General features: G+C 36.2%; 2 protein-coding genes across 2 annotated transcripts; one reads left to right on the forward strand and one right to left on the reverse strand.

Annotated features, from left to right (window-relative positions):
- Nucleotides 1–61: 61 nt before the first annotated feature.
- Nucleotides 62–15,971, forward strand: LOC103989483 (protein RAE1). The gene is made up of 12 exons (XM_009408336.3): nucleotides 62–200; nucleotides 5,001–5,097; nucleotides 5,261–5,347; nucleotides 5,452–5,517; nucleotides 5,619–5,812; nucleotides 7,204–7,345; nucleotides 8,647–8,727; nucleotides 10,736–10,864; nucleotides 11,641–11,718; nucleotides 13,687–13,758; nucleotides 15,234–15,314; nucleotides 15,665–15,971. The coding sequence occupies exons 2-12, from the start codon at nucleotides 5,032–5,034 to the stop codon at nucleotides 15,713–15,715; spliced, it is 1,047 nt and encodes a 348-aa protein (XP_009406611.1). The 5' UTR covers nucleotides 62–200; nucleotides 5,001–5,031; the 3' UTR covers nucleotides 15,716–15,971.
- Nucleotides 15,972–16,525: 554 nt separating this feature from the next.
- LOC103989484 (pentatricopeptide repeat-containing protein At2g22070-like) lies at nucleotides 16,526–25,428 on the reverse strand. Its single transcript, XM_018827235.2, has 2 exons — nucleotides 22,966–25,428; nucleotides 16,526–17,095 (listed from the first exon to the last, which is right to left on the reverse strand). Exon 1 carries the CDS (start codon nucleotides 25,389–25,391, stop codon nucleotides 23,388–23,390), a length of 2,004 nt encoding a protein of 667 aa, XP_018682780.2. The 5' UTR covers nucleotides 25,392–25,428; the 3' UTR covers nucleotides 16,526–17,095; nucleotides 22,966–23,387.
- Between the last annotated feature and the right edge of the window lie 1,838 nt (nucleotides 25,429–27,266).

Below are 27,266 nucleotides of genomic sequence, written 5' to 3' on the forward strand. Positions count from 1 at the left end.
AACCGGACTGGTTCGGAAAAATCGACCGAGCCGAACCAGCAATCACAAAAGTGCCCGGCCCGGTCGATTACTTGATTTCGGCGCGAGCTATCGAAGGGTTTCCTCATTCCTTTCCACGCCGAGCGCGACGACACGGGATCGTCGAGCGACGGCCGGAGGTGAAAGAGGCCTGGAGATCTGCGCACTGACGGCTACGATCGGTATGCGAATGATTTCCCCCTTTTCTTTATCTTCCTTGTGAGGTTTTATGTTGTTCAGTGGCTGCTGGCGAGGCCTTGCTAGCTAGAATCAGTTACTTTTCGAGGAAGAGCTATAATCACCGATGATTTTTTTCTCCGTTGGCATAAATCAAATTATTATTTTATTTAAATTATTAACTTCCTTGTTTGTATAATATGGTTAAAGAAATGATTAAAATTGATTTCCTCAATCACGTGGAAGAATTTGTTTTCAATTAATTAAATTATTAATTGATTTATTTCCTAATGAGTGACGTAATTTTTAGGAAGTAAATAGTTCAAATTTTATTTTTGTGTGAACCATAAGAAATAAACATTATAATTCTATCTTTGTGTATGAAAGCAAAATAAAAATAAAAAACAAATTATTTCTTGTCTTTGGTGGAGAGCTAATCTTCTCCTATATAAAGAGGCTCTCCCTCCCTTGTTCCTCGTGTTTGAGAGGGATCCTCTAGTTTTTTCTTATTATTTATATTTTAATCTGAGAGATTAAAATAAATAACCGATATTAGTTATCTATCTTACGAGAAAATAATATTATAGATGATATCCATTTATTTCTAACAAATAAATCTCATGCAAGAGGAACCGAAATGTCCAAAATGATGGTGAACTTGAGATGGCAGAAAAGATAAATGATGTGAAGAACAGTCAAGGAAAAAAGTGTTTACAATCCTTTTGCTGTTTATAATCTGAACTTTGAATATTTCTAAGTTATCGTTTTGTATATATATATATATATATGTATATATATGTATATATATATACATACACATATATATGTGTATATATATATATATTATATTATATATATATACTCTTAATTTATAACTTAATTTTAATAAATTCATTTCAATCTTTATCTATAACCATTTTTCTTCCTCTGTTTTTCATCTTCTTCTTGTCCTCTTAATCACCGAAGATAACATAAAATGATAAAAATAATAATGAAATGAGATAAATTAAAAATGGAAGAAGAGGATACGAAAAATAAATTTGATATTTATTATATTAATTTAATATGTTTGAGATTATATATATTTTATAATAACCCAGAAGACATAATCTTCTAGGTCAGTTTTGAATCTTTACAAATGAGAATAGATAGTGACAGTAGGGTGCGCAGATGACAACTATGGGAAAAAAAAAAAGTAAATACAGGGTCATGAATAATAAAATATTATTTTATTAATTTTTAGGAGATTATAAATAGTAAAAAGATTGTGAATAGTAATAAAATGGCTTTAAATAGTAACCTCAATAAAAGGAAAATAGTATAGAAACTTCTACTTCCATATCCATCGAAATCTTGATAAAAGAATATGGCATAAAGATAGAATTACAGACAAAAAAACATAATATATATTTCTCATTGGTTAGGATGCTTATTTCAATGTTAGTAGGTCAAATTAAACCGTAAAAAGCTTGGGGTCATGTAGAAAGATTCAAATATTAGGTTCCAAAGAAAAGGCAACCGCGATCAGTTCTAAAGGAACAATTAATAGGTGGTAGCTTCTTCTTTCAACAGTCCAATGCAGATGCCATCCTACAACAGGCAATCTCTAAGGGTATAATGATAATTTAGTCTCTATAAGTACTCGCGCTAGGGTTCTACCCTTCCCTGTCGCGGCCTCGGAGACTACTAATGCGGCTGATCTCCTCGAGTTCTCTCTCCTCTTCTGGGGTGAGATTTCTCCTCCTCAATCTCATCCTCTCGTTGTTTTGTGGCATTCCCTTCGTTTTTGGTTTGGCGGTACCCATATATTTGGTTTTCCTTGGTAGAAATCGGGTTTTTATTCTTGATTTAGCATGTAATGAGAACCAAAACCCTTGTTGTGTTCATATCTGTATCATGAGGAGTGGCAGATCACAAACTGCCTTGTTATTCAATTGTACATAATATAGATCCTTCCAAATATTAAGATTCCTCACATATGTGGTTCTCATTAATATTCATCTATAATACACAGATTAAACTTCTCTCACTCTGGTTAACATTATTTTTTAATCAAAAATATGCATAAAAATATAAAGTACCTAAACACTTCAAATATTTTTAGTGTCAGAATGACTTTTGACATTGGTGTTACTGTAACTTAGTTATTGAATTAATTGTGGTGAGTAATGAAGAACAATAAGAATAGTATGTATGCAGGTTTTGGGAAGAAATATATGATAAACTTAATTTTATAGGGATCAATAAGTAAAACACTAACTTTAGAGGAATATATCTTCTTATGTATATTAAGTTCCAACAAGTGAACTGATTTATGCATCATCTCTACTTTTGTGATTGAGAAATGTTTAGGTGGGAAGCATCTGAAAGCATTACTTCCAGCCTCTCAGACAAACAGTATTTCTGTAGCATTTTCAAATTGATGGCTCATTTTGTCTGCCCTACTGACTTGATGTTAATAATAATACTTTCATTATCTTCAATTTAAGTTGGTTCAAATAATAATCTCATGACCCACCCTAACTACATCTTCCAGTTCTTTCAAATGTTTCCTGGAGAGTTCTTGTCATAAATTAAATGCAAGTCTGGGGGAATTGATAATGCTATCTCATTAAACACAATTTTATTTCTTTGAGGTCGATGGTGGACATTAACTAAAATATTGAGAATACAACTCTAGGAGGAAGAGATTAGCTTTGAGGCAAATGTCAAACTCCTAGTTTTCGTGAATTAGGAGAATTGCAGCCAATTGTGAAGTCTTCAGTCATGAACAAGTTCTGGTCTTCACTAGGAGTGATGCTCCAGAATAATTTTAATTACTTAGCTCAGATTTATTGATTATTTTCTATTTGAATTTAGTATAGTTGTTGTCAACAAACAATAAATATTTGACTATATTCCATATGCAACAGTAAATTGATCTGGTCCTGAATATACTGCATCTGGTTTGTGTTTGAATGACAACTTTAGAAATGCATCATCTATTAAGCTCCCAACTAAAGCTTTGTAAATGCTGATACAAGTGGCCTTCTCTCTCTCTCTGGAAAACTTTGCTGTGATAAGAGTTCAGAATATTCTGAACTCTAATCTACGTTTGAGGATGAGTGTTGGTACAATGATAAGATTATTCCTTTTACAACATGAGAGATCAAGATTTGAGTAATGAAAATAACCTCTTGCACATAATACATCCTTTTAGGTGTCATGCGTTTATTATATCCTAATGAGTGCCCTATACAGACGGATGACATATATATCAAAACTCTAATAAAACTCTAAGTTCATAAATCAATTTAAGTTGGATATAATTTGTTTAAAGTTTATCATGATTTGTTCATCAGATAAATCCTTCTGGGAGCCATCTCTTGCTTTTTTTCTTTCCCACAATATCTTATTTCATCCTTGCCATCGATGTTGCTCATCGCCATTGCCATTGATGCTGCTTGTTGCTTACATTATCCGATCTCGCACATCACCCCTTAATGTTATCATCTAATGAGGAAGAAGAAGCGAAAGAAAAAAGAAGAGGAAGAAAAAAAGAAGAGGCGGAGGAGGAAAAAGAAGAGGAAGAAAAAGATGAAAAGAAAAAAAGGAGGAAGAAGTCAATATTTATGTTCATTTGTTAAGAAATACTTTAAAAATATTAAAAAAATAAAAAATAAGATTATAAATAGTAATCTACACTTAGAAACACATTTAGCATGTAAATGTATAGGACTTAATGGGGCTACGTTGAGGGCAATCAGCACACGCAATCGTTTAGGGAAAACGAGTTTAAAGACATAGGGAAAGGAGTCACTCAAATGAGTAGGCATCCGAGATTGACATTCAAAGGAACCTCTAACCCTTCGTGCAAGAGGCACCATAAGGATAAGCAAGCTGGGAAGAACGCATAGCACACAAAGGTTGGGATGACTAAGTTCAAGTTACGACCTGACATTGACAATTAAACTTGATGGTGCACAAAGTAAGCGAGGTGTTTGGCAAAGGATGAGATCGTGTAAGGTGAGATGGATTGCTCAACGACTGAAAAAATTGTGCAAAGCTTGCAGAGATGAGGGGAATTGCTAACTTGAAAATTTTGATACTCATGCAACGATTTATATGCGGATGATAGATTGCCCGTGACTATCTTAAGGTGGCCAAAACTCGACGCCATGAAGCATTGAATCTTTCTCTTCGTAGGAGGTTAAAGTGTGTAGTAAGTTTAACATGTTGCTAGGCCTCGAGGAACGAAACGGGGCCTATATTAGCAAATAGTCACAATCTAGCAAGTATGTTCATAGAAGCAAAACAGTGCATAATTTGTTCAATAAAACGAAGTGATCTAAAGGAATGATGGTCTCCGAAAATTCTAGAGGGAATGATGTCAAGAGAAAAGTTACTCTCAAACAATCATAAAGTAATACAAAGGATAATATATATAAGCATATTTTTTTAATCGAAAATATTTACGCTCTTAAAGATCTTTTAAAAACGTATTTTTAACAAGTATGTTATATTATTATACTTTTTAAATTAAATAAACTTATATTGAATTGATTAAAAATAATTAACCTGAATTTTCTGGATATATGGTAATAAGAGTAACACGCGAATAATCTTAATATCCAGAGGTTATATGTGCCAAAAACAAAAATCTGTTCTGACAAATATGATATTTGTAGACTTCACAAGATATATATGTTAAACTTGTTATTGTCCACAAACAAGTAAAAACCCTAACCCCTGCGCTGTCAACAAAACCTTACGTGCTGGCTTCCGTTGCGTTGTTTTGTGTCGAATCATTGTCTATTTCTCTCTAGGGTTTTTGGAGTTGATTAAGGGGTGAAGGAGATGGCGAGCTTCGGTGGTCTTAACACAGCTGCGGCGGGAAATGTGAACCCTAACAAGTCACTGGAGGTACAAGGCTCTGTATCACTCTTTTCGTAGTCTCATCGGAAACCATTCTTCCATTACTTTTCCGTTGTTATAATATAGTGATACCAATAGGAACGTTAGTAAGAGTTGTTTGTTGATTTTTGCCTCCGATGTAGCTCAGTGATGGTTTTTATTGTCGCTACAGGTGCTTCCTTCCCCGAGTGATTCGGTTTCTAGCCTTAGCTTCAGTCCCAAGGGAAATTACCTGGTCGCTACTTCTTGGGATAATCAGGTCATTCCAATCGATTTCAAACTTTCTATTGAGAAGGATCCTCCATCTTTCTTGGACTTTACGTTCATAGTATCTTTTTCTCTTCCATTTTGTTTGATGTACAGGTTAGGTGTTGGGAGATTATGGCTGGCAGCAGTCAACCTAAGGCATCAATATCACATGATCATCCAGTATGTTGATGGTTTTTTAGCTTTCCTCTGGCAGTAAACAGTTGTTGCATCATGAGGTCACTATTTTCTTTGTTTGCTAACAAATGGATTTTCTACATCAGGTCTTGTGCTCGACTTGGAAGGATGATGGGACAACTGTGTTTTCAGGAGGCTGTGATAAGACAGTCAAAATGTGGCCTCTGATGTCTGGTGGGCAACCTACTACAGTTGCTGCACATGATGCACCTGTTAAAGAAATTGCCTGGATACAACAGATGAATCTCTTAGTTACAGGGAGCTGGGACAAGACACTCAGGCATGCAACCCTGATTACAATAAAGTGGTGCCGTTTCATGTCTAGTAATTTTGCTAGTTAATGTTCAACATGGAATGCACAATTATAAGTTCTTACGAAGATGTCCATTTTATTAAATTACCGAAGTTGTTCCTGATATGTATACATATTTAATTGCTTTAATTAGCTGTTATGGGAATTGAAAGATATGATTCAGAACTTTAACTGCTTCAGAAGTGAGTAGCAATTTGAAAGATATGATTCAAAAACTAGTTATTCATCTTGACTACTGCAAGGGGAACTCTGAACTTGAGTTTCAGTGACAGAAGTTTTATATGTCAAGGGAATGTCAACATGGAATGCACAATTGCAAGTTCCCAAGGAGATGACATACATTAGTAGGAGATCCATTTTATTTAATTGGTGAGGTTGTCTCTGATATGTATATTTAATTGTTTCAGAACTTTATGTTGTTTATGTGAGTAGGAATTTTCAAAGATATGATTTGAAAGCTAGTTCGTCATCTTGATACCTGCAAAAAGAACACTAGATTTGACTTTCAGAAATAAAGGTTTTAGCTGTCAAGTGAATGTTAATATGGAATGCACAATTACAAGTTCAAAAATTAGTAGGGGGTCCATTTTTCTTTAATTTCTAAGGTTGTTCCTGATATTTAATTATGTATATGGGTTTAATTGTTTCAGAACTTAATGTTGTTAATTTGAGTGGCAATTTTTAAAGATATGATATAAAAGCTAGTTCCTCATCTTTATACCTGCAAAAGTAACTCCAGACTTTTGTTAAGATTTTATTATTTAACTGAAACTATTATCTTCAATCTTTACTGGTATTTTTCATGACCAGTATGGTATTTTGACATGTTCTTGCAGAAAAATAATAATCATCAAATACTTTTAGAGGATTACAGAAGTAGGATTAAGCATTTACTTGTAAATCTGTAGGTGCTTTTCTGATTATGATGAAATTATTCTTTCTAATGCCACTTCCATTAGTTGTTTTGTATGCAGCTAATGTGGCCTAAGATGCAGCTATGCATGTTTTCATATGACCACCTAAAATATGTTTTATGCAACCTCATTACTTTGTATGTATAAAATCTATTGCATACATGTTGTCTACATAAGCGTGAGAATATGATCATGTGATATATATTGGAAAGTTGGAACTATAATCATATAATGTATGACCCATGATTGACATTTTATCACTTGAACCTTCTCTGTATTTGTTTCTTAAAACTTACCACCGGAATAATACTCAAAATGTAATTAATGTCATCCTGTCCCTAATTCAATTTGATGCTCTTCTACATTAGTTCATGCTAAGTTTGTTGAATTTTCTGCAAGATTTACTTTATAATCTCATTCTTTTCCTACAAAAAATGTAATCAGATACTGGGATACTAGACAAGCCCAACCAGTTCATACCCAGCAGCTTCCTGAGCGTTGCTATGCTCTGACAGTGCAGTATCCTCTGATGGTTGTTGGAACTGCTGATCGACAGCTACAAATTTTTAACTTGCAAAACCCTCAGGTGATTCTTCTTTATTCTGTGTTTCAGGATGAATGTGTTTGTTCATTATAATTAACATATGCATATGACATGATAGATCTGTATCTTTTACCATGACCCTCAAGTAAATGCCAAATTGCTGAGTTAAAAGCTCATATTTATTGGCCAAACCTAAGCTACAGGACTATCTAATACTATTCATAAAACCTATATCTTTCTTCCTATTTAATAACTTCATATTGAATTGCAAATTTGCAAATTACCTATTTCCATAAACATGTTTAGGCTATTCAGTGGCATTTGGGTCAGCATTTGGTATTCTACTCTATATTCGGAGTATGTGACCACATGTGCAGGTCACATGAATATGAAATTTAGGTGCACTGGTGGACTCTGTTTTGTCTTGATTGTTACTGCTTGTGTTGTGTTGTACATTGCTTGATTACTATGATATGTGGTCTGTGACTTTGTGATAACTATTACATTAGTAACTTACAATTTTTCATGTTTCTTAGAATTTATAACTTAAAATTGTTCTTAAATGAGTACAAGTTTGATCCAATAAATTCTTGGTTTCTGTAGATTACATTTTTGCCTATTAATAATTTAAACTCGTTAATTGTTCTTTATAACTTAGCTATATACTGATTTGAACATTCTAATATGAACCACATATATTTAATATGTGTCTTATACTATTCCAAAAACAAAGGTCACAAACTGCACATAAATTATGTGGCAACCTTGTTTTTCCACATAGTTCAGATTTGAATATTCTAATATGAACCACATATATGCCTAATATGTGGTCTTATTACTATTCCAAAATCAGAAGTTGCAAAATTGTCTATGAATTATGTGGTAATCTTGACTTCCCACATAATAGCTCAGCTGCTTTTTAGAACATAGTCTATGTAAGCCATACCCTATGTGTGATGCCTCAAGATGCATGGGTATCACTATAGAAGCTGTAATATCCTCAATTAAGACCCATGGTTGAAAGTTGAAACATCAGCATTGTTATTCTTTTCCCCCTAAGACTAAGATGATACACACTTTAAGAGAACCATATATAGGGAACTGAAGGTGCCTGTTAACATGCATTGCTTAACTGGCATGTTAGTTTTAGGCTGGTTCAAAGTATGCTAGTGGATATTTTCAAATCAAATCATGTATTGAGCTTCTTTACAATGAATTTTTTTATTGTTTATTACTTATTAGCAATCCCAGTGCCAAATTTCTTTCATATATACTCTTCATCTGTGCTGTTGAAACTTGCACAGGAAGGTTCATGTTGATATTTGCTTTTGTACTATTAACAGACGGTATTCAAGACCATAACATCACCTTTGAAGTATCAAACAAGATGTCTTGCTGCATTTCCTGATCAACAAGGGTTTCTGGTAATGTTTCACTAGAAGTGTTAGCATATGGGTCCATTTTCTCCTTGCCATTTATGCTTATTTTACTTTTTTAGTTTGTAATGCTTATTTTTGTTCCCCTTTCCACACAAAAAGAAAAAGGTTCAGTCACCTTTGTTATTTTGCCAATGCCATCTGTAGCAAAGACCCCATTGCTTGTCCAAGCTCACAATTGCATGAAAAGGAATGCTTTTTTGCTAGTTGCTTTGCGCTGATCAAGTGACATAAGGGCCTCACTGTGATCTTTAGCTCAGGAGTATGTGAATTGCAACCATGTTTAGTGTAAAGATCTAGAGGAACTTGTATTAACCCTGTTTCTTAATAATGAAAAAAAAGCAGGTCTTAAAAATTTATCCTCTGCAATCTGATTTCAATTATTCATGTTAATTTTGTATTCTCATGAAAACAATGTTGCCTGGCCTGTTAGTAGGATGAGGAAGTCCATAACCTTCATTTATTTTGGATATAATATTAAAGTTATTGCAGTGTGGTGTTACAGTTTTTGCATTGTTAAAAGAATACTGAGAATGAACAATAGGTTTCCTGAGGCACTTCTCTTATTAATTTGGTCTGGTATATTCTTTCATCTAACATGACATTTTCTCATGTATTAGACTCTTGAAATATATGGCCTGACTAGTAGATCCTATTGGAGCTGGAATCAGGGGTCCTGGAATTCATAGACTTCTGATTGGACCCCAAGTGAATAGAGTATGAACACAAATCATCTCATGTCTGTTTTGTTGTTGGTTTCCACGAAATAACATGTGGCATGATCCATTGGCCTCATTTCTTGCTCCAAGTAGCAGCAAAAAGGCCATGCTAATATGGAAATGAAACACTGAGAATCATCTTTGAGGAACTAAAAATGGAAATATATATTGCTGAAATTTGTCTGTCATGTGATACCATTTTTCTTATGCTGTTTTTGCTAGCATTAGGGAACTGTTTTAACGTGCCTACAACTGTGCTCAGAGAGTGTAGTCCTAAAAGAATTGCCCCTTTTTCCAGTTATTTGTCTTTATTCTATATTTTTTAGGACAATAAGCACCTTGTATACTCTTTCATATTTTCTGATAGACTTCCTGTCTTATTGTAGGTTTTCTCAAAAAAAAATAAAATCATATAATCAATCCTGAAACTTCGTCTGCTATGTTATTTATCTGAGTATATTTTTGTATTTATTCTCCACAATCAATTTTTCTCAATTGATAAGCAAACTATCCTAATCTAAGAGAAACATCTATTTCATCCTTTATGGTTTATCCTAACTTCTTTTGGAATAAAATTCTGATTGGAATTGTTTTTGATCTTAATAAGTCAAGTGTTTGATTGGTAGTCCATGGAGCAATTCCCCCAACCCATGTCAGTCTTTTTATTTTTAACTTCTATACCAGTTCTTCCACTCGCCGCTGCATGCAATCACCTAAATCCTATGAGGGCACTTCTATAATAGTTGTTGTCAACAGAGGAAGTTTGAAAGAAGAACGGGAAAGCTTCAAACTTCTGGAGGGTTAACCTAAATTTCTCAGGTATCGATACCACCAAGCCTTGCTTTGACTCCCAAGCTTCAAAGCCTAGTGGACTAGGAGAGGGGGGGGGTGTTGGGGTTTGCAGGGCGGGTTGGGTTTAGGTATTAGGATTTTTTTATTAGGGCAAAAACATAAAACGAAAAAACTAGCTTACTAGGCAGTCAGCCTATTCATATGTGGGCCATCCAAATTGGGTGGTTCATGCTCGGACCAATATGTATTGCCTGTTAAACATTGTTTTTGGCATATTAGCTTTCATTTGGCTTTTGGCTCCTATATGGAAGATTGATGTATTATTTCTAAAGAAATAACTAGATCCATAACATCTATCTTTAAGTTTGTCTGAATGCATCAAGAACAACTCGGTTTGCAATGTTTTTACTGTTTTATGAATGTGATTGATTTAATTTTGGTAGATTTTCACTGAATCCTTTATTTTTTGGCGTATGCTCTTGAAGGTGGGATCCATAGAAGGAAGGGTGGGCGTACACCATCTTGATGATGCACAGCAAAGTAAAAACTTCACATTCAAATGCCACAGAGAAGGGAATGAAATTTATTCTGTGAATTCAATGAACTTCCATCCTGTAAGATTCTACATTTGCTTTCCCTGTTTCTTGTTACACTACTACATCTCTGCTATGCAAAGTGTAAGAGAGAATTGGTTAATAACCAGTATCAGTCATCAAGGTTTCATGATTTTCTTTAATAAGTAGTATCAGTGACAAGGGTACTTGATTTTCTTTAATAAGTCCTTTTAGTTTGATTTTCTAAACTTTTAATTTTTGCCATCACTTTTCATTTGTTTTGTAACTAATGTTGAAAATTTAACAATGAATCTTGGCTTTTCCAATTTAACAATGATTCTTGGCTTTCTGATGGTACTCAGTATTTGCTGCAACAATGATTTGCCCGTTAGTGTAGTCATTGTCTGATATGCTCATCTGAATCTGTTACATACATGGAAAAAGACATTATTATCTTTGCTAAGAGGCAATTAGTAATGGACAGCAAAATTATAGGTTGAATCCTGTTGATGGGAGGCATTACACTGTCTCTTTCTGATGATTGGCTCTTTTTTGACTCTATAGGTATATTATCCTGGTTTAGAGAGTTTATTCTAATATTCGAAATTATGTATGTCTTAGTACATTTCTTTGTCCTAATTTATGCAGAACGAAAGCAGAATTGTTTATATTGTGCACATTTCTCTCCGTGTTTATATTGTATCATTAGTTTAAGATCATGATACATACATTAAATAAATTGTAGATGATAAGAACGTTGTTTGTAGTGTCAATATGAAATCTAGCATCTTGTACATTTCACATTTGTATCTTATGTGATATATTTTCTGTAACAGGTTCATCATACATTTGTTACTGCAGGCTCTGATGGTGCTTTCAATTTTTGGGACAAAGATAGCAAACAAAGGCTGAAGGTCTGCTCATTTCTAGGACACTTTTTTATTTGCACACTCTCTCTATTCCTTGGTTTCTGTATTGTGCATCCTGGACTAAATAATCTCACATCATTATTCATATTAGTTGCATAATTCTTCTGCATTCTTTAAGTTTTCTGGTATCATTGTAGTTCCATAAATCTTTTTCTTAGTATCTTCACCATAGTCTCCACCTGCTACTTGTCTATCCCTATCCTCTAAAGTTATATAGTATCGAGGATGGTATGCCATCTGCTGATAGAGTACTTGTGTAATGCTATAGATAAGTATGAACATGCATGTAGCAATATTTTGATTTGCCAATAAAGCAATCATAGACTGTCTTAAAATGATTAACAAATCCTTATGGCCATGATAAACTTGGTGAATATGTGTGATCATCAAATTTTTAGTTTGGAGAAATCACATTATTGTTGATCGATGACTAGATGGTCCTTTGATCCATTTAAATTTTGGAGACTGAGTTGACATTTATATTCATATAAATACAAATACATGCATTAATACATATATAATTTATCATAATTCAAAGATAAATGTAATTTATCATGGTGTTCTTTAAATGGTCTGAGGCAGTTCTTTATTAAGTAGCATTACACATGGTGAGGATGGCATATTATATGACCATGCCATGCCATAATGGGATTCATAGCTGGTTGTTCCTACCACTACTAGAATGATAAAAGATCTATTTTATGTTTCCTGCTTTTCTGAACTGAGTGTTTTCGTGCTAAATTTTCAATGTCCTTTGTTATTAATACTATCTTACCTAAAACCAGATGTTAACACTTATGGGTTTGAATCTACTTAGGCGTTTAGCAAAATGATAGATTTGACAATTGCGCTATTTTAATTAGTGGCATTGATGTTGTCACGAAGGTTTGACATCCCGGATACCAGAACCGTGCTGGTCCATGGTCAGACTGATATTGATCCAGTCCGTGCCAACATACTTGCATAGTATGCCGACATGTAAGATGGTACCAAGAAGGGATGTTTCTTTTACCCAAGTTGGCGGCACTTTTAGGCTTTTTAGAACCCTAAACCATCCTTTAAAAAAAAATCGGATTGCCCAAAAGGGGGCAGTCTGCGTCATGGTTTATGCTCAGACTGATAAATACTGGATGATATGAACCAGTCGGGGTGAAACCATAAACTATGATCAAAACTATATTAATAAGATACAAGTTTTAAGCTACTTGGTGTGGAGACCTTTTCTGTTGTTTCCTTTTATTTATACTCGTTAATCCATTGCTTAAAAAGAACAGAAATCGACCAATAAGAATAAAATAATATTTAAATATTAATCAGTGGTAAGTGTTGCAAGGGGACAGTGAAATGTACTAATAAGTGTTGCATTGGCTGTTTTTAACATGTTATTTCGATAGAAGCATGGTGTGTTGGACATTTGTGAGCCAGTCTACTAGCAAAACATGTGTTATTGCTTTTATTAGTTCATGATTTCCAAATCTGATAGATTTATTGGAAATAGAGGTATTTCTTAATCTAACAGTGGAAAACATTATTTTAATTCACTTGGTTGACTGATCGAGAAGAACAAATTTGTAAATTATGTGAGTTGTGAAGCATTTTCTAGTCTGCCTGTAGTTCATCCGTATGAGTTATAAGGTTTAATTTAACTGTATTTGTAGCTAGTTACAGAAGTTTGTGAAATCATTTTTCTATGTACTTAATTACTTGATGCACATCTTTTCACAAATCTGCATGTTTTTTATTTATTTCATGCCTTTGGTTCCTTTAAGATATTGATATAAGACAATTTTCTCATTCATTTTTTGTAATGGTGTTACCAATATTATCCTCATTCCTCCATTGAGTCATCCAATCTTGATTGGTTGTCCAAATAAAATAAATTTCATTATATTGTTCCACGAAGTATACAGTGTGTTTAGGTAATAATAATGAATCATACCTTTTCTTGAACAGGCAATGGCTAGGTGCCCACATCCTATCCCTTGCAGTACTTTCAACCATGATGGTTCCATTTTTGCCTATGCTGTAAGTGGTATATCATGTTTTTCTACCAATGTTTTTGAGACAAGGAAGTATATCTTTTGAGTGGTTCTTGTAATGATTGCATTTGGTTGTTCTTCATGCAATATTTTTCGTATTATGTCTTTATGAAAGTGCCTCAAGATTGTGATCTAATATTTTGCAAGTATATAATTATTACATGGTCTAAAATGCTTAAAAGTAGGTCCAGCAAGTGCATCTTACATTACGTGGACTAATCTGGTCATCACAATCTGTCATTCAAATGGCTTGAAGCTCAACATATTACCCAGGAATATTCTTTAGCCGGCATGCCCAATTGTTGGCTCTATGCCATGATATGCTTCTTGCATTGTTCCTTAGTAGTGATTTCCCGATTGGGTTCACCAATCACATGTATAATTCTACTCCAATTTGATGTAAATTGTCAAACAAAACTCCATAGGCCCATTGACCCAATAACTCAATAGAACAAGGTTTTAACCATGTGGTTCAAATTACTTGAGCCTGGGTTTGTGAAAGTAAGTCCATCCTATCTATCAAACCACTAAGGTCGATCCCACTTTTGATCGAGGACTACTTAGGCTATAGCACTCTGTCGAGCCCTTCATTTTTTCCTCCTCACTCCAAGAGAAGAGATAGATCACTTCGTTGATTTAAACTGCTATATTGAGGGAGTTTGGTGAAGCTGCCCAGGCTTATAGAGGGGATTAAGTTAAACTATGAAAACGAAAGGACAACTTCCTGACAGTTGAGAAGTTGCTTACATATTAATAAACTTCAGACATGAAGTTTGTATGGATTTTGATTTTTAGTTGACATGTCTAGCAGTAGTGCTCGGAAGGGTACTCCATTTATTATTACCATAAAATTCTCTACCTTAATGATTCTTGAGGCTAATATTCCTACCAATTGTTGTTGGCTCTATTGATTCTTTTCTTTAATCATTAATGGGTTAATATCCCAATTCATCCAAGATCATCATGTTCTTATACCCTAAAAAGGGCAGTCTGATGCACATGAAGCTCCCACAGATGCAGAGTATAGGAAGAGTTAATGTATTTATCCTCCTTGTAAATGCTGTTCCTATCAAATTTTATTTGGACATCTTTCAGGTGTGCAGCCTCATTCTCTTCATATACTTATTATCCACCATACCAACTTTTGGGTATACTGAGCCTAAATTGAGAATATACCTGGTCTCGTAGCCATCTGATAGAAGTTCCTCTCCAGTAAGGGAGATGATAAAAGTTCCTCGCCAGTTAATGAGGCTGTACTTGATGTGCTCTGTACTCCTTCTGAAATTTAGTGAAATTAACTATTTCAAACCTTAATTAATTTTAACAATCCTATGAAATAACTTATTTGTTGTGGCACTGCCTGTTTAACTACCTGTCTAAATTTGCAAACATTTGGATGTCCTGAGTGTTGATCATAGAGTATTCCGAGCTACAAGATGTGATAATATTCAACCGATGCAGGTCTGTTATGACTGGAGCAAAGGTGCTGAAAATCATAATCCAGCTACAGCAAAGACATACATCTACCTTCATAGCCCTCAGGTCAGTAGTAGATTCAGTTTTGAGACCTCTTTCGTCCCTTCAATCATTCAAACCTGTCTATGCTAAGACTATTGTTATAGCATCTCATCCACTGTGATTATTTACAATAGTCTTTATACATGTGGTGGTGGCTATTCCCATTCATGCACGAGTTCTTGCATAGATGTCTTCGTATGCTCTGTACATAATTTGTGCTCCGCAAACTTGCATCAATCGACCTACCAATTATATTGTTTTTCCAACATGACAAATTACCATAAAAGAAGAAAGTCATAGATAACATGCTGTGGAATGTAGGAGGAATTTTTTAATGCTGCTGACATATGCTCCCCCTTTGATTTTCAAAACAGGAATCCGAGGTAAAAGCAAAGCCACGTCTTGGAACTGGAAGTAGAAAGTGAACCTTTCAAGTCCTCGAGCTACATTGGTTTTTTTGTCGGCCGTGCTGTGTATCTGTTTGCTTTCTGCACGCTTAGTATCTGTCATGTTTTTTAAATACATATGGGGGTGTCTACTCCGGTGCTTTAGTAACTAGTGAACTTTTTGGTTCGTATTGATTTAGGAGGTTCACATTTGTATGTACATCTCGTCATAAAAGATGACAGGCCACATGTGAAAGAATCAGTCATCGGTTCTAGCAGTGATCAATTTAGCTCATTCTCCTACCTGTAATCTATGTATCTAATTGTTTGATTGCTGATAGTTATGCTTAGGCACCAAGCAAAATACTGTGTCAACATTAAACTTGTTAATTATGATATGAGGGATGAGATTTTTTGGGGTTCAGGTCTTGCTTATCCGTGCAAACCAGGTTTGGGTTTGATGGAATAGTTGGGTTCCAAGTCCTTTTAGTTGGGTCAGGTTTAGGTGAAGTGAAATTTAAGGGTGCTCCATTTGCATTATAACATGAAAATGTTGGTAGATTGTGTATTTTGGATATATTTATGTCCATATGTTCGGATTAAAGAAGAGTTCGTAGACCCTTTAAATGATGGACAGCTAGGTTAGGAGGAAAGAAGAAGAAGCAGAGAAGCAGGTCTTCCATGCGTGAGACTTTATCTTTTATTGGGAACATGAGAGAAAAAAAAAAAACCTTGATAGAGGCCAAATTCTATCATATTTTACGACAAATATGATTAAAAAAAAATCTGATCCATTAATCAAACTCGAGTAGATGCACTATCCAGTGGTCATTATTATAACAGCAGACATTCTAAATCGTTGAATTAAAACCATTACCAAAATCTAAGACAAATATTTCAGATACAAGTCAATTTAGCTGTGTGATCAATCTTTTCCACAAAAAAGGTTATACAGAGAGAGGCAAGCAAGCGAGCAAACATTGCCAGTACAACACATGGAATTTACATTGACACACTAATCGCTGAATGATAAAGGCAAGAATAGCTGCACTTATTTTATGTTCTTGCACCTGAGCAATTATGCTATGTATGGTAGCACTGACAATGTCCATAGATCCCTAAGGATCCATCCACCGAGATCCTGTATGCTATGTGGCAAATGCAATAAAGCTTGCAGTGTGTATCTTTGATTTTTCTCGACGATTGAGAGAAGAATACGGAAAGAAGACTCTATTGCATTTGTAGTCAAGCTTCATTTCAAATTGATCGCTGCAGCCATTTTCCTCGACTTCTGAGATATCTCAGAGAATGAAGGCCTCAATGCTGGACCAGAAGACCAACAACTTTCCATCAGGGACTTCCACTCAGGATCACACCAAGTTGGAATTTTAGGTCGTATGGTGTTGTTTATAATGCCCCCTAGAAGAACAAAATCATACAAACATTCCATATTAGCCTTAGAGAACTAATGGAAAGTTTAATACGTAAATCATGAAAAATAAGCAATAGATACGTATATTTCAACGAGTTCTTTTTACTCATTGGGAGTTCAAAGTCCCCTCTTTCATAGTAACATTTTTCTACTTCCACCTTTAGCCAAGTGTTCCATCTCCCTAAAATCTGTACCATAGATTTAGAATCACTTTCCAATTTCATCACATTTTGTAGCTCGTAAAACTTAGACTGCACCAGAGTATCCTTCAATGCAGAATATTAATAGGGTAATTATTTTCTTTGTCTAAATGCTTCATTTGGAAAATGTTAATACGGAAACAAAGAGCCAAGCCAACCACATGAAATATTGAAAATCATGTTTCAAGCAGAATTTTCATCATATGTAGGTTGATAAATGCAATATAATTTTGGAATCAGGATATGTAGGTTGATAATATTTAATTCTCATCAAAAAGACTTGCTAGAAATAAACATAGAAATAAGGCTCACTCTCTTCTGATATAACTTTCCTAGCAAGAAATAAACATAGAAATAAGAGCACCAATTTTACCTGAACAAAACAAACACATTGTAATCATGACAAAATGACAGATATAGTAGATTCTAATGCTTTAGTAAAAGATCCCAATCTATTAAATCGTTGTTATTAAATATTTTCTTTAATATCATTAAAATTCTTCATTATGGTTCAAACGTTAGAAATTTGAATTAATTCTTGAACGTTATGAGATGGTAATAATAAATGTTCTTGATGAGAGAACATCTATATAAACGATGATTTTGATCTCTGAGCTCAACATCTCTTTGAAGTCTTAAGGATTTCCTACATCATCTAAAGCGAGAGTTCTGAGTCGAGAAGTGTCAAACTATCAAGTCGGCCATTGTCACACTATGCTTTGCACAATCTGAATTTGTACTGTACTATGTAAATTTTAATATATATTTTTAATTACCTCCACAAGTTTAACTGAAAGGTATAGCAATTTATATAAACTTAAATAGCTAAGGCTAAGATTTTGTTTAATGGTGCTTTCATATTGATGCTGTGGCTTTCACTTTTGTTCTTGTTCAGTTATTTTGGAGTTTGCTGAAGGAAATAATGTTTTATGTTTGGTCTTTTTTGGAATGAATGTTGCCTTCAGGCATAGGTGTCAATCTTTAAATTTGAAATTAAAATAGAAGTTACTACCTTAGATTGACTTTTTGCATCTTTTAGTTTAGCTATAAATTAGCTATGGTAAATGTTGGTGAACTCGCACACCGTGGCCAAGGAGTCAGCACGGCTTGGTTCACTAGCCAATGTCCAGAATCATCGAGGCTCGGGAACACGTCCTTCTGTTGGTCGGGTCGGACCTGAAGTCGGGTTGAGCTTGATGTCGAGCTAACGTGCTTTCGCCGAGGGTTTGAGCTGGCTCCGGAGTCGTCGTGCCCCTGCACAGGCCCGGGTCGGGGAGTTCCTGACTTCGGCCCCTCGTAGATTAAGTGAGTGGTCCAGTGATTTGCCTCTCAAAAGTCATCCTTTGGCCAAATGCTGGCCAAGGCTTTTATATTAGTGCTCGAGGTCCGGCAGTATGTAGGTTTCGCGTGGCGGTAGACTCCCCGAGCGGCAGGTTCGTACGTGCATTCGGCCGTCGCCCCAGTATGTGTGGAACGACGCCCTACGGCGTCGTCCCGAGCTTTCCGAAGCGTGATTTGTTGAGAGGACGCCTCCTTGCGCATGCTTCCGTCGACATGGGAGGAATGTGGTCTTCGTGCTGATTCTACAAAGATGTGTCCGACGTGGCGCACAACCCTCATCCCAAGGCGCCACGTTTGTGCCTTGCTGGCGGAGGATTTGTCCTGTGGTCGAGAGCCAGAATACGCCCTATCAAAAGACTGGACCTGATGGCCGAACTATTGAACTCGGGCACAGGTTGGACTGATGGGCCGAGTGGCTACTTGATTGGCCGAGCTGCACGACTCGGGCAAAGACTAGACCTGATGGCCGAGCTATTGAACTCGGGTGAAGGTTGGACTGATGGGCCAACTGGCTGCTCGATTGGTCGAGCTGCACAACTCAAGCAAAGACTGGACCTGATAGTCGAGCTATTGAACTCGAGCATAGGTGGGACTAATTGGCCGAGTGGCTGCTCGACTGGCCGAGCTACACGACTCTGGCAAAGACTGGACCTGATGGCCAAGCTATTGAACTCGGGCGCAAGTGGGACTGATTGGCCGAGTGGTTGCTCGACTGGCCGAGCTGCACAACCCGGGCAAAGACTGGACCTGATGGTTGAGCTATTGAACTCGGGCACAGGTGGGACTGATTGGTCGAGTGGCTGCTCAACTGGCCGAGTTGCATGACTCGGGCAAAGACTGGACCTGATGGTCGAGCTATTGAACTCAGGCACAGGTTGCACTGATTAGCTGAGTGGTTGCTCGATTGGCCGAGCTGCACAACTCGGGCAAAGATTGGACCTGATGACCGAGCTACTGAACTCGGGCGCAGGTTGGACTGATTGGCCAAGTGGCTGCTCGATTGGTCGAGCTGCACGACTCGGGCAAAGACTGGACCTGATGGCCGAGTTATTGAACTCGGGCGCAAGTTGGACTGATGGGCCGAGTGGCTGCTCGACCAGTCGAGCTGCACAACTCGGGCAAAGACTGGACCTGATGGCCAAGCTAGTGAACTCGGGCGTAGGTTGGACTGATGGGCCGAGTGGCTGCTCGATTGGCCGAGCTGCACGACTCGGGCAAAAGATTGGACCTGATAGCCGAGCTATTAAACTCAGGCGCAAGTTGGGACTGATTGGCCGAGTGGCTGCTCGACTAGTGCCACGTGGCTGAGATCGTCGGCACGTGAGTTCTGGCAGGAAACTCTAGGGGTCGTGTGGGTTCCGACGGGAAGTTTTATGTGAAACGTGAGTTTTTGGCAAGAATTTGTAGTCGGCAAATCTGGGGAGATCCAAGGAGTTATGCCGGGCTTAAATGCCACAACCATATTTTTTCGCGGGGAGCCCAAACGTCACCTCCAAACGCCAACGTTCCCGCGAGGAAGACAAAATCTCCCTCAAACGTTCCACGTTCTCGGTCTCCTCGTGAGAGAGAAAAGGAGGAACGTTATTGATGGCTCGGGAGCTCCATCTGATGTCGAACCCCCACCCCCAGCTACGACACAAAAAAATATGGTTAGGCTCCCCGAGGAAAAAGGGAAGGCCCCGTCGCTACGAGGTGATGTTTGGGCTACCCGAGAAAAAAGATGGTTGCAACATTTAAGCTCGGCATAACTCCCCGGATCTCCCCAGATTTGCTGACTACAAATTCCCCAAATTTTCCACATAGAGAGAGAAGGTCACTTGTATCAGCATTTACAAAGCTTTAGTTTTCTCATCATCAATAATTCAATACGATGGTAGACCACCCTGTATACGGAAAGCTGCTACCAAAGACTTTACATGCTTGTGTCAAAGGAAAACTGGTAATTCTTGTAACCAAGGATCTTTTGGATAGCACATGCTTCAAATTATCTAATGAAGGTTATCCAATAGGTAATGCCACCAAAATTCATGGGGCATGAGATGAGGGCATCATAGAGTATGATAATCATCGATTCAACTTGATGACATTGACCCAACCTAATTCGTTTTTTGAGTCGCATCTGGAAGAGGAAAGATCGTTGAGTATTTTGAACTTGGAAAATGGAAGAATTTTTTCGACAAAGGAAAACTCTCGTATCTTATCCCTTGTCTCACTTCAGTTGGAAGGCAATAGATGGTCGTACCATATATCTCACTTCATGCAAAAACTGCATGCAAAAAGACAACATGAAGAGTTTATCTAGCAAAACCCCTTTATTGGTCAAGTTAATTTATGTTGGAAGGCATTAAAAACCTATGAGTATCTGTCTAGTAAGTTCCCAATAAAAACAAGCCATAGAAGGTCATCATTCTTGTAATCGTTAGTTTAATGAGGAATTCAATGTGTCAAGTCTTGATTGACCAAAAAAATTGGTCATATCATTTATCCCCCTTATGCGTTGCCGCAAGGGCTTCAAATTTTTTTATCCTAGGCGGAAATATCATGTCTAAATGGAATGTTTTTAGATGTGTAAGACGCTTTAGATGATTTTTTGTCCAAGGTGGTTGACGCGTCATGTGCAAATGGAATGCTTTCAGATGTGTCGAAAGGTTTAAAATATGCTTTTTGTCCCAAATGGATGCATCATATGCAAATGGAATGCTTTCGGATGCTTTTGTATTAGGCAAATAGACTACGTCTAAATGGGATGCTTTAAAATGCCTTAAAATCTTTATATGTTTTTTTTCTTGGGTGGATGCATCACACGTAAGGATTTGGTCCGATGTCATAAGTATAAAAGTGTCTTATTTATATTTATATTGTCTCTTTAACACAAATATTGTAATGTGTCGGTAAGGAGCCTCATGCCTAATAAAAAAAGTGAAGTGTTCAATCCTTGAGGAGGTAATACAAGCCTTTTTTCCTTCTTTAAGGAAATGGGACATTGGACCATTGGACCAGCCAACCTGGTTGCACATTGGTCCAACCAAGTCAAGCTCAGTCCATGTGGAGTTGGTCGGGCCAAAGTAACCTGACTTGAGCTTGTCGAATGATTTTGCATGACATATGGCCTGGTTCAAAATATTTTAATATTTTAATGTGCCTTTATGTTTTTGATTCCTTGACTCCCCAGAGTGGCCATCCTTTTCGGACAAAAGAGTCGAGTGATACTCTGACTTCTCTTCCTCCTTTGGCAATGTCCAGGTGGTTGACCCAAATGCTAATATGACTCTCGGCAATAAAGGTTCTTTGTTCTCCATGAGGTCTCGACATATTGGAATATCCCCGGATTGCTAATCTTAGGCGGGTCAGTGATGTTTCTTCATTCTTAAATGTACTCCCTTTTGTGTGTTTATTTTGATGCCTTCGAGACTGGCCTCCAATTCCCTCTTCACCTCTTTTATCTCGGAGTGCTTTCATCATTTGAGGATTTCTAATACAAAATCATGCCTAACTCTTGGCACTACCTTATAGCCTTTTATCGAGAAATGCTTTAAGATGTATCCGAGGGTTAATATTTCAACAGCCAAAGAGGGTTTTAGGGCAAGTGAGATTTAGATTTTAATTTTAAATGTGGTTTGACAGCTTATCCGAAACCCAAAGCCTTTCTAACCACTATGGAGAGTGCACAAGGACCGACTTGTCAGATTCCCATTATCATCTTCTATCAATTATCCAAGTTTCTGAATGCTAATAGTCATATTTCAATTCCCAGCTTCTTACAGAAGTTCTGAAGGGCTATTTGCAGCAGAGACCGTGAAGATGCAGCGTTCCAACATCCTAGATGTTTCATGTAGAGTGCAATGATGGCACCTTCAAACCCATTATCTGAACTTGATCTGGACCTCACTCGAACCCAATGCAGGCCCAAAGTCCAATCACAATAGTTATTCCATCTAGTTTTGTTACATGAAACTAGACGCCAACTCGATTTAGTTTCTTTATGTAAACTTTAAAAAATATAAATATTTGTAATGGCATTTGTTACCATGCCATTACATTTCAGACGATATTCATAGTGGAATCTAATCCTGAACCAAAAGGGAATATACCACCTGATTGTGTGTATGTATGTTTTAATAACAAGTACTTTATGTACATGTTAAAAGAAAAAAGAAAGGGGTTTCTGCAAATTACTGATATATAGCTGCAAAAGTCACATATTGTCAGAGTACTTGAAAAAGAAAAGCGCCACTGAACAAATAAAATTTCCATTTGTGAATTTGAATCTCATGGAAAAAATCACATATACATTCGGGGAGAATAAATTTTCTAACCTGATATCAGGTCCACCTATTTCTCATGAAAGCCAAAGGCCATAAATTTATGGCTTTATAACCAAAGGGTTATAAATTACAATTGGGGAGGAACTAGTGGCCACTGCAGTATATCCTCTGCTGCAAAGGCCATGCTGGGTCTCAACCCCAGAAAGATATCTTCAGCTTACTAATTTTTCCTTGTTGGTAGTATGGTATACAGTGGAATTTACAGTAACTGTACTTGTCTGTTATTAGGCCAAAATCTCCTGAATAAATACCAATCATCTGGATAGTTGTAGATGAAAGCACAAAGCATCGTGACATGGCGATATCCCTTCCTACAACTTTGGATATAAGCTTCATTCCAGAGCTTTAAAGCCATCTGAAATGTTGCATCTCTCTGTGGGTGCAATCAATTGTCCAACCCAAATACATAAAACTTATTCATTGTTTATCCAGCTAAATCCTTGCTCCTTTTTCACTCCTTTATCCTTCATTAGCTTCCAAATCTTAGCAGCATCATCCCATCTTCCACATGCAGAATATACACTAGCAAGCACAGAATAAGCACCACTGTTATCAGGATCAATAGCCAGTAATTTTTCTGCTGCAATCTTTGCCATGTTAGCATCTTTATGAACTTTACAAGCAGACAGAAGCGACCCCCATGCTATAGCATCTGCTTCCATTGGCATCATGTTTATAAACTCTTGGGCTTCCTGAAGTAAACCAGCACGTGCAAGCATATCAATCATGCATGTATGATGGCTCTGTGTGGGTTGGATCATATGTTTCGTCTGCATCTGTCGAAAATAATGTTTCCCTTTTGCTACCAGTCCTGCATGTGTACAAGCTGAAATAACACCAACATATGTTATATCGTCAGGTCTCACACCTATGTTGATCATCTTTTCAAACAAGCCTATAGCTTCTTCTCCTAGTCCATGTTGAGCCAAAGCTATGATCATTGAAGTCCATAAAAAAGTTTCCTTACTCTGACAAATCTGATTGAACACTCTCTTTGCTCCTGCGATGCTTCCAGATCTAGCATACATGGTAATAAGGGAATTGCTTACAGAAACTGACAGCCCCTCCGATCTGATAGCTTTACAATGAATCTGCTTGCCTTGATCCAAGGATGTCCAGCTGGAACAAGCCTTCAGCATTGCGGCCAGAGTGTAACTGTTCGGCTTAGGACCTTTGTCAATCATCAACCTAAAAAGTTCCATAGCTTCACTATTTAAACCATTTTGCACGTACCCCACAATCATAGCTGTCCAAGCAATAACATCATGATACTTCATTGAGTCAAAGATTTCTCTAGCTGGTTGCAAGTCTCCAAGCTTAACATAACCCTCAAGGAGTGAAGTAAAGGCTATTACATTGAGATCAGAAACCATGGTTTGTTTGAAGACCCTTCGAGCCATTTCAACCCCACTGGACTTGGAGTACATTGAGATCAAAGCATTCCTAACCTGCCCATGACATGGAACTGCAGTTCTTAAGATGTGTGAATGAATCTGCTTTCCCAGTTCCAGTTTCCCAAGGTAAGCACAAGCAGCTAGAGCACTGGTTAACGTGAAATTATCAGGGACTGCAGATTGATCATTAAGCATCCTCGAGAACAACTCCAGTGCCTCCTTATTCAAGTTATTCTGATTGTACCCTGCAATGATTGCACTCCAAGAAACAATATTATGGTCAGTCATTTCCTCAAATTTTTCCCGAGCAAGATCCATCCTTCCAGACTGAGCAAACAAGGAAATCATAGAATTCCAACTCGATACACTCCTCAGTGTCATCCCATTGAAAACAGCCTTTGCGGTATCTACATCACCGGACTTTCCATACATGTTGATAAGGGAATTGGCGATAGAAACAACACCACCAAGCCCGAGCTTAACCACAAAAGAATGCACCTCCTTACCGAAATCCAACGCCTCAAGGACCGCACATGACGAAAGCACATTGGTTAATATGAACCGTGATGGCGGAGCCCTGATCCGAATCATGTCAGAAAACATGCAAACCGCCCGTTCAAATTGACCCATTAGATTCAGTCCAACAATCATTGTGGTCCAAGAAACCGAGTCCTTTTGGGGCATTTTATCGAACATATTGTTCGCCATGCGAATCATTCGATGTTTTGCATACATAGACAAGACCGTATTCCACGAGAACGCGTCCTTGATGGGCATCTCATCGAAAACATGGTGGGCATCTTCGCAAACCCCAAACTTGGCGTAAAGGCATATGAGATTGTTGGCAAGGTAGATACCAAGTTGGAGCCCGGCTTTGATGACATGGGCGTGGATGGATCTCCCCACGGAGAGGTTCTCCGTCCGTAGGCACGTCTGAAGGGCAGAAGCATAGAAGTCAGCAAGCGATGGCTGGGAAGGGATCGATTGAAGCAGATTGAGAGACATTGGGGCTGAGAAGCACATGAAGCGAAGAAGCGCGAGATCACATAAGAGCGCGGCTTCAGTCCTTACGAGAGAGAGAGAGAGAGAGAGAGAGAGAGAGAGATATATATATATATATATATATATATATATATATATATATATATACGTATACATATATACATATACATATACATATACATATACATATACATATATATATATACACATATATATATATATGTATATATATATATATGTATATATATATATATATTCAGTAGAGATCTTTTATTTTTCAAAATGATAAAATAACCCTCACTCACTCATTTGTCATTTTCTCCTCTCTCTCTCTCTCTCTCTCTCTCTCTCTCTCTCTCTCTTACAAACTCACTATATTGAACAAGTCATTCAGCCGATCCAAAATTTAAACCGGTCGAAAATAAATAAAAAATAATGAATTAAATAATATTTATATATAATTTAAATATTATAAAACAAAATAATAATGATAAATTAATAACAAAATTACAACTTTGTAATTTCATCTTAAATTAGTCAAAATTTTAAAAAATAAAATATCTTAACCTTTTAAAAGTTAAATTAATCAAAAATATATCTTTAAATTACTAAAAATAGAAAATGGGTGATTAAGGATTCATTATATATTTATAATATTTCTTAAAAAAATAAAAATTAGCCTAAGTTACATTTTTTGTGAATGTGGTTACACTGTTGGTCTAAATTCACCTTAAATTGGTAGAAATAAGAAAATTGGAAAATTTTAACTTTTTAAAGGGTTGAATATATTCAATATAGATCTTTAAAAGTATAAAAATAAAAAAAAGATCATTTATGCCTTCTTAAGACATTTATAAGGTTTCAAGAAACTTCTGGCAAAAAAATATATATATAATTTCAAGGGTGATTTCCTTAAAACATCTCTCTTTTTTTATTTTGCCTTAAAAGGCACCCCTAATTTTGTTTTTCCCAGTGCCTCTTCAAATAATATCTAGAATACCCCTTGCCAATGGTAATGATACTTTTTCCACCCATTTTTTGGTTAGTTTTGAACCATTTATAATATTTTTATTTAGCTCATTTATAATATTTGTCAATAAAATATTTACAGTATTTTTATTAAGGTACTAAATACATCATAAAGCTATTAAAAAAAAAATACTATAAGTGATATTATATTGTGCATTTTTAGTTATCATTGCTTGTAGATCATTACCATACTATATTTTTAGGCTTGTAGTTAATTTAATTGAGATTAAGAGTTCATTTGGATCATGTTTTCAAGTGGGTCTATGGTGTTTTTGTCATGATGGTCAGACCAAATTTTGATCCCTATTTGGGTTTGGGTGATATTATTTCTAAATTATTATAAATAGTATATATTTGAATTCTAGTCAGATATATGGTTTCTAGTTGTTTTGATTTTATTTGATTTACTTATAGTATTTTCTAATAACATTGTAATAATTTTAATTGATGTAGTGAAAATATTTTAAACTATTGAAAAATATTATAAATTATATCATATTGTGTCCTTTTTAGTTGTCATTGTTCAAAGACCATTATGAAACCAAATTTTTAGATTTGAAGTTGATCTGATTCAAGTTATAGGTTCATTTGTATTATTTATAATATTTTCAAGAAGTCTTGTGATTATTATATTTAGGCAATTCAAATGGCATGACATGCTCTTTGTTTTATTATTCCATATTTTTATGTTGCACACACATGCTTTTAACTCTTGACAATGTGAATTTTCATATCTTTTGATGCAAAGATTTAAGTATCAACTAGAAAAGCCTATATGATTAGAATTAAGATCTCACAGCAACAGCATAGTTTACATCTTTATCTTAGCATAAGAACTTTGTATCTTAATCATTGTTTAATCATCAT

Source organism: Musa acuminata, chromosome BXJ1-6, assembly GCF_036884655.1.
Source record: "Musa acuminata AAA Group cultivar baxijiao chromosome BXJ1-6, Cavendish_Baxijiao_AAA, whole genome shotgun sequence".
NCBI lineage: Eukaryota > Viridiplantae > Streptophyta > Magnoliopsida > Zingiberales > Musaceae > Musa > Musa acuminata.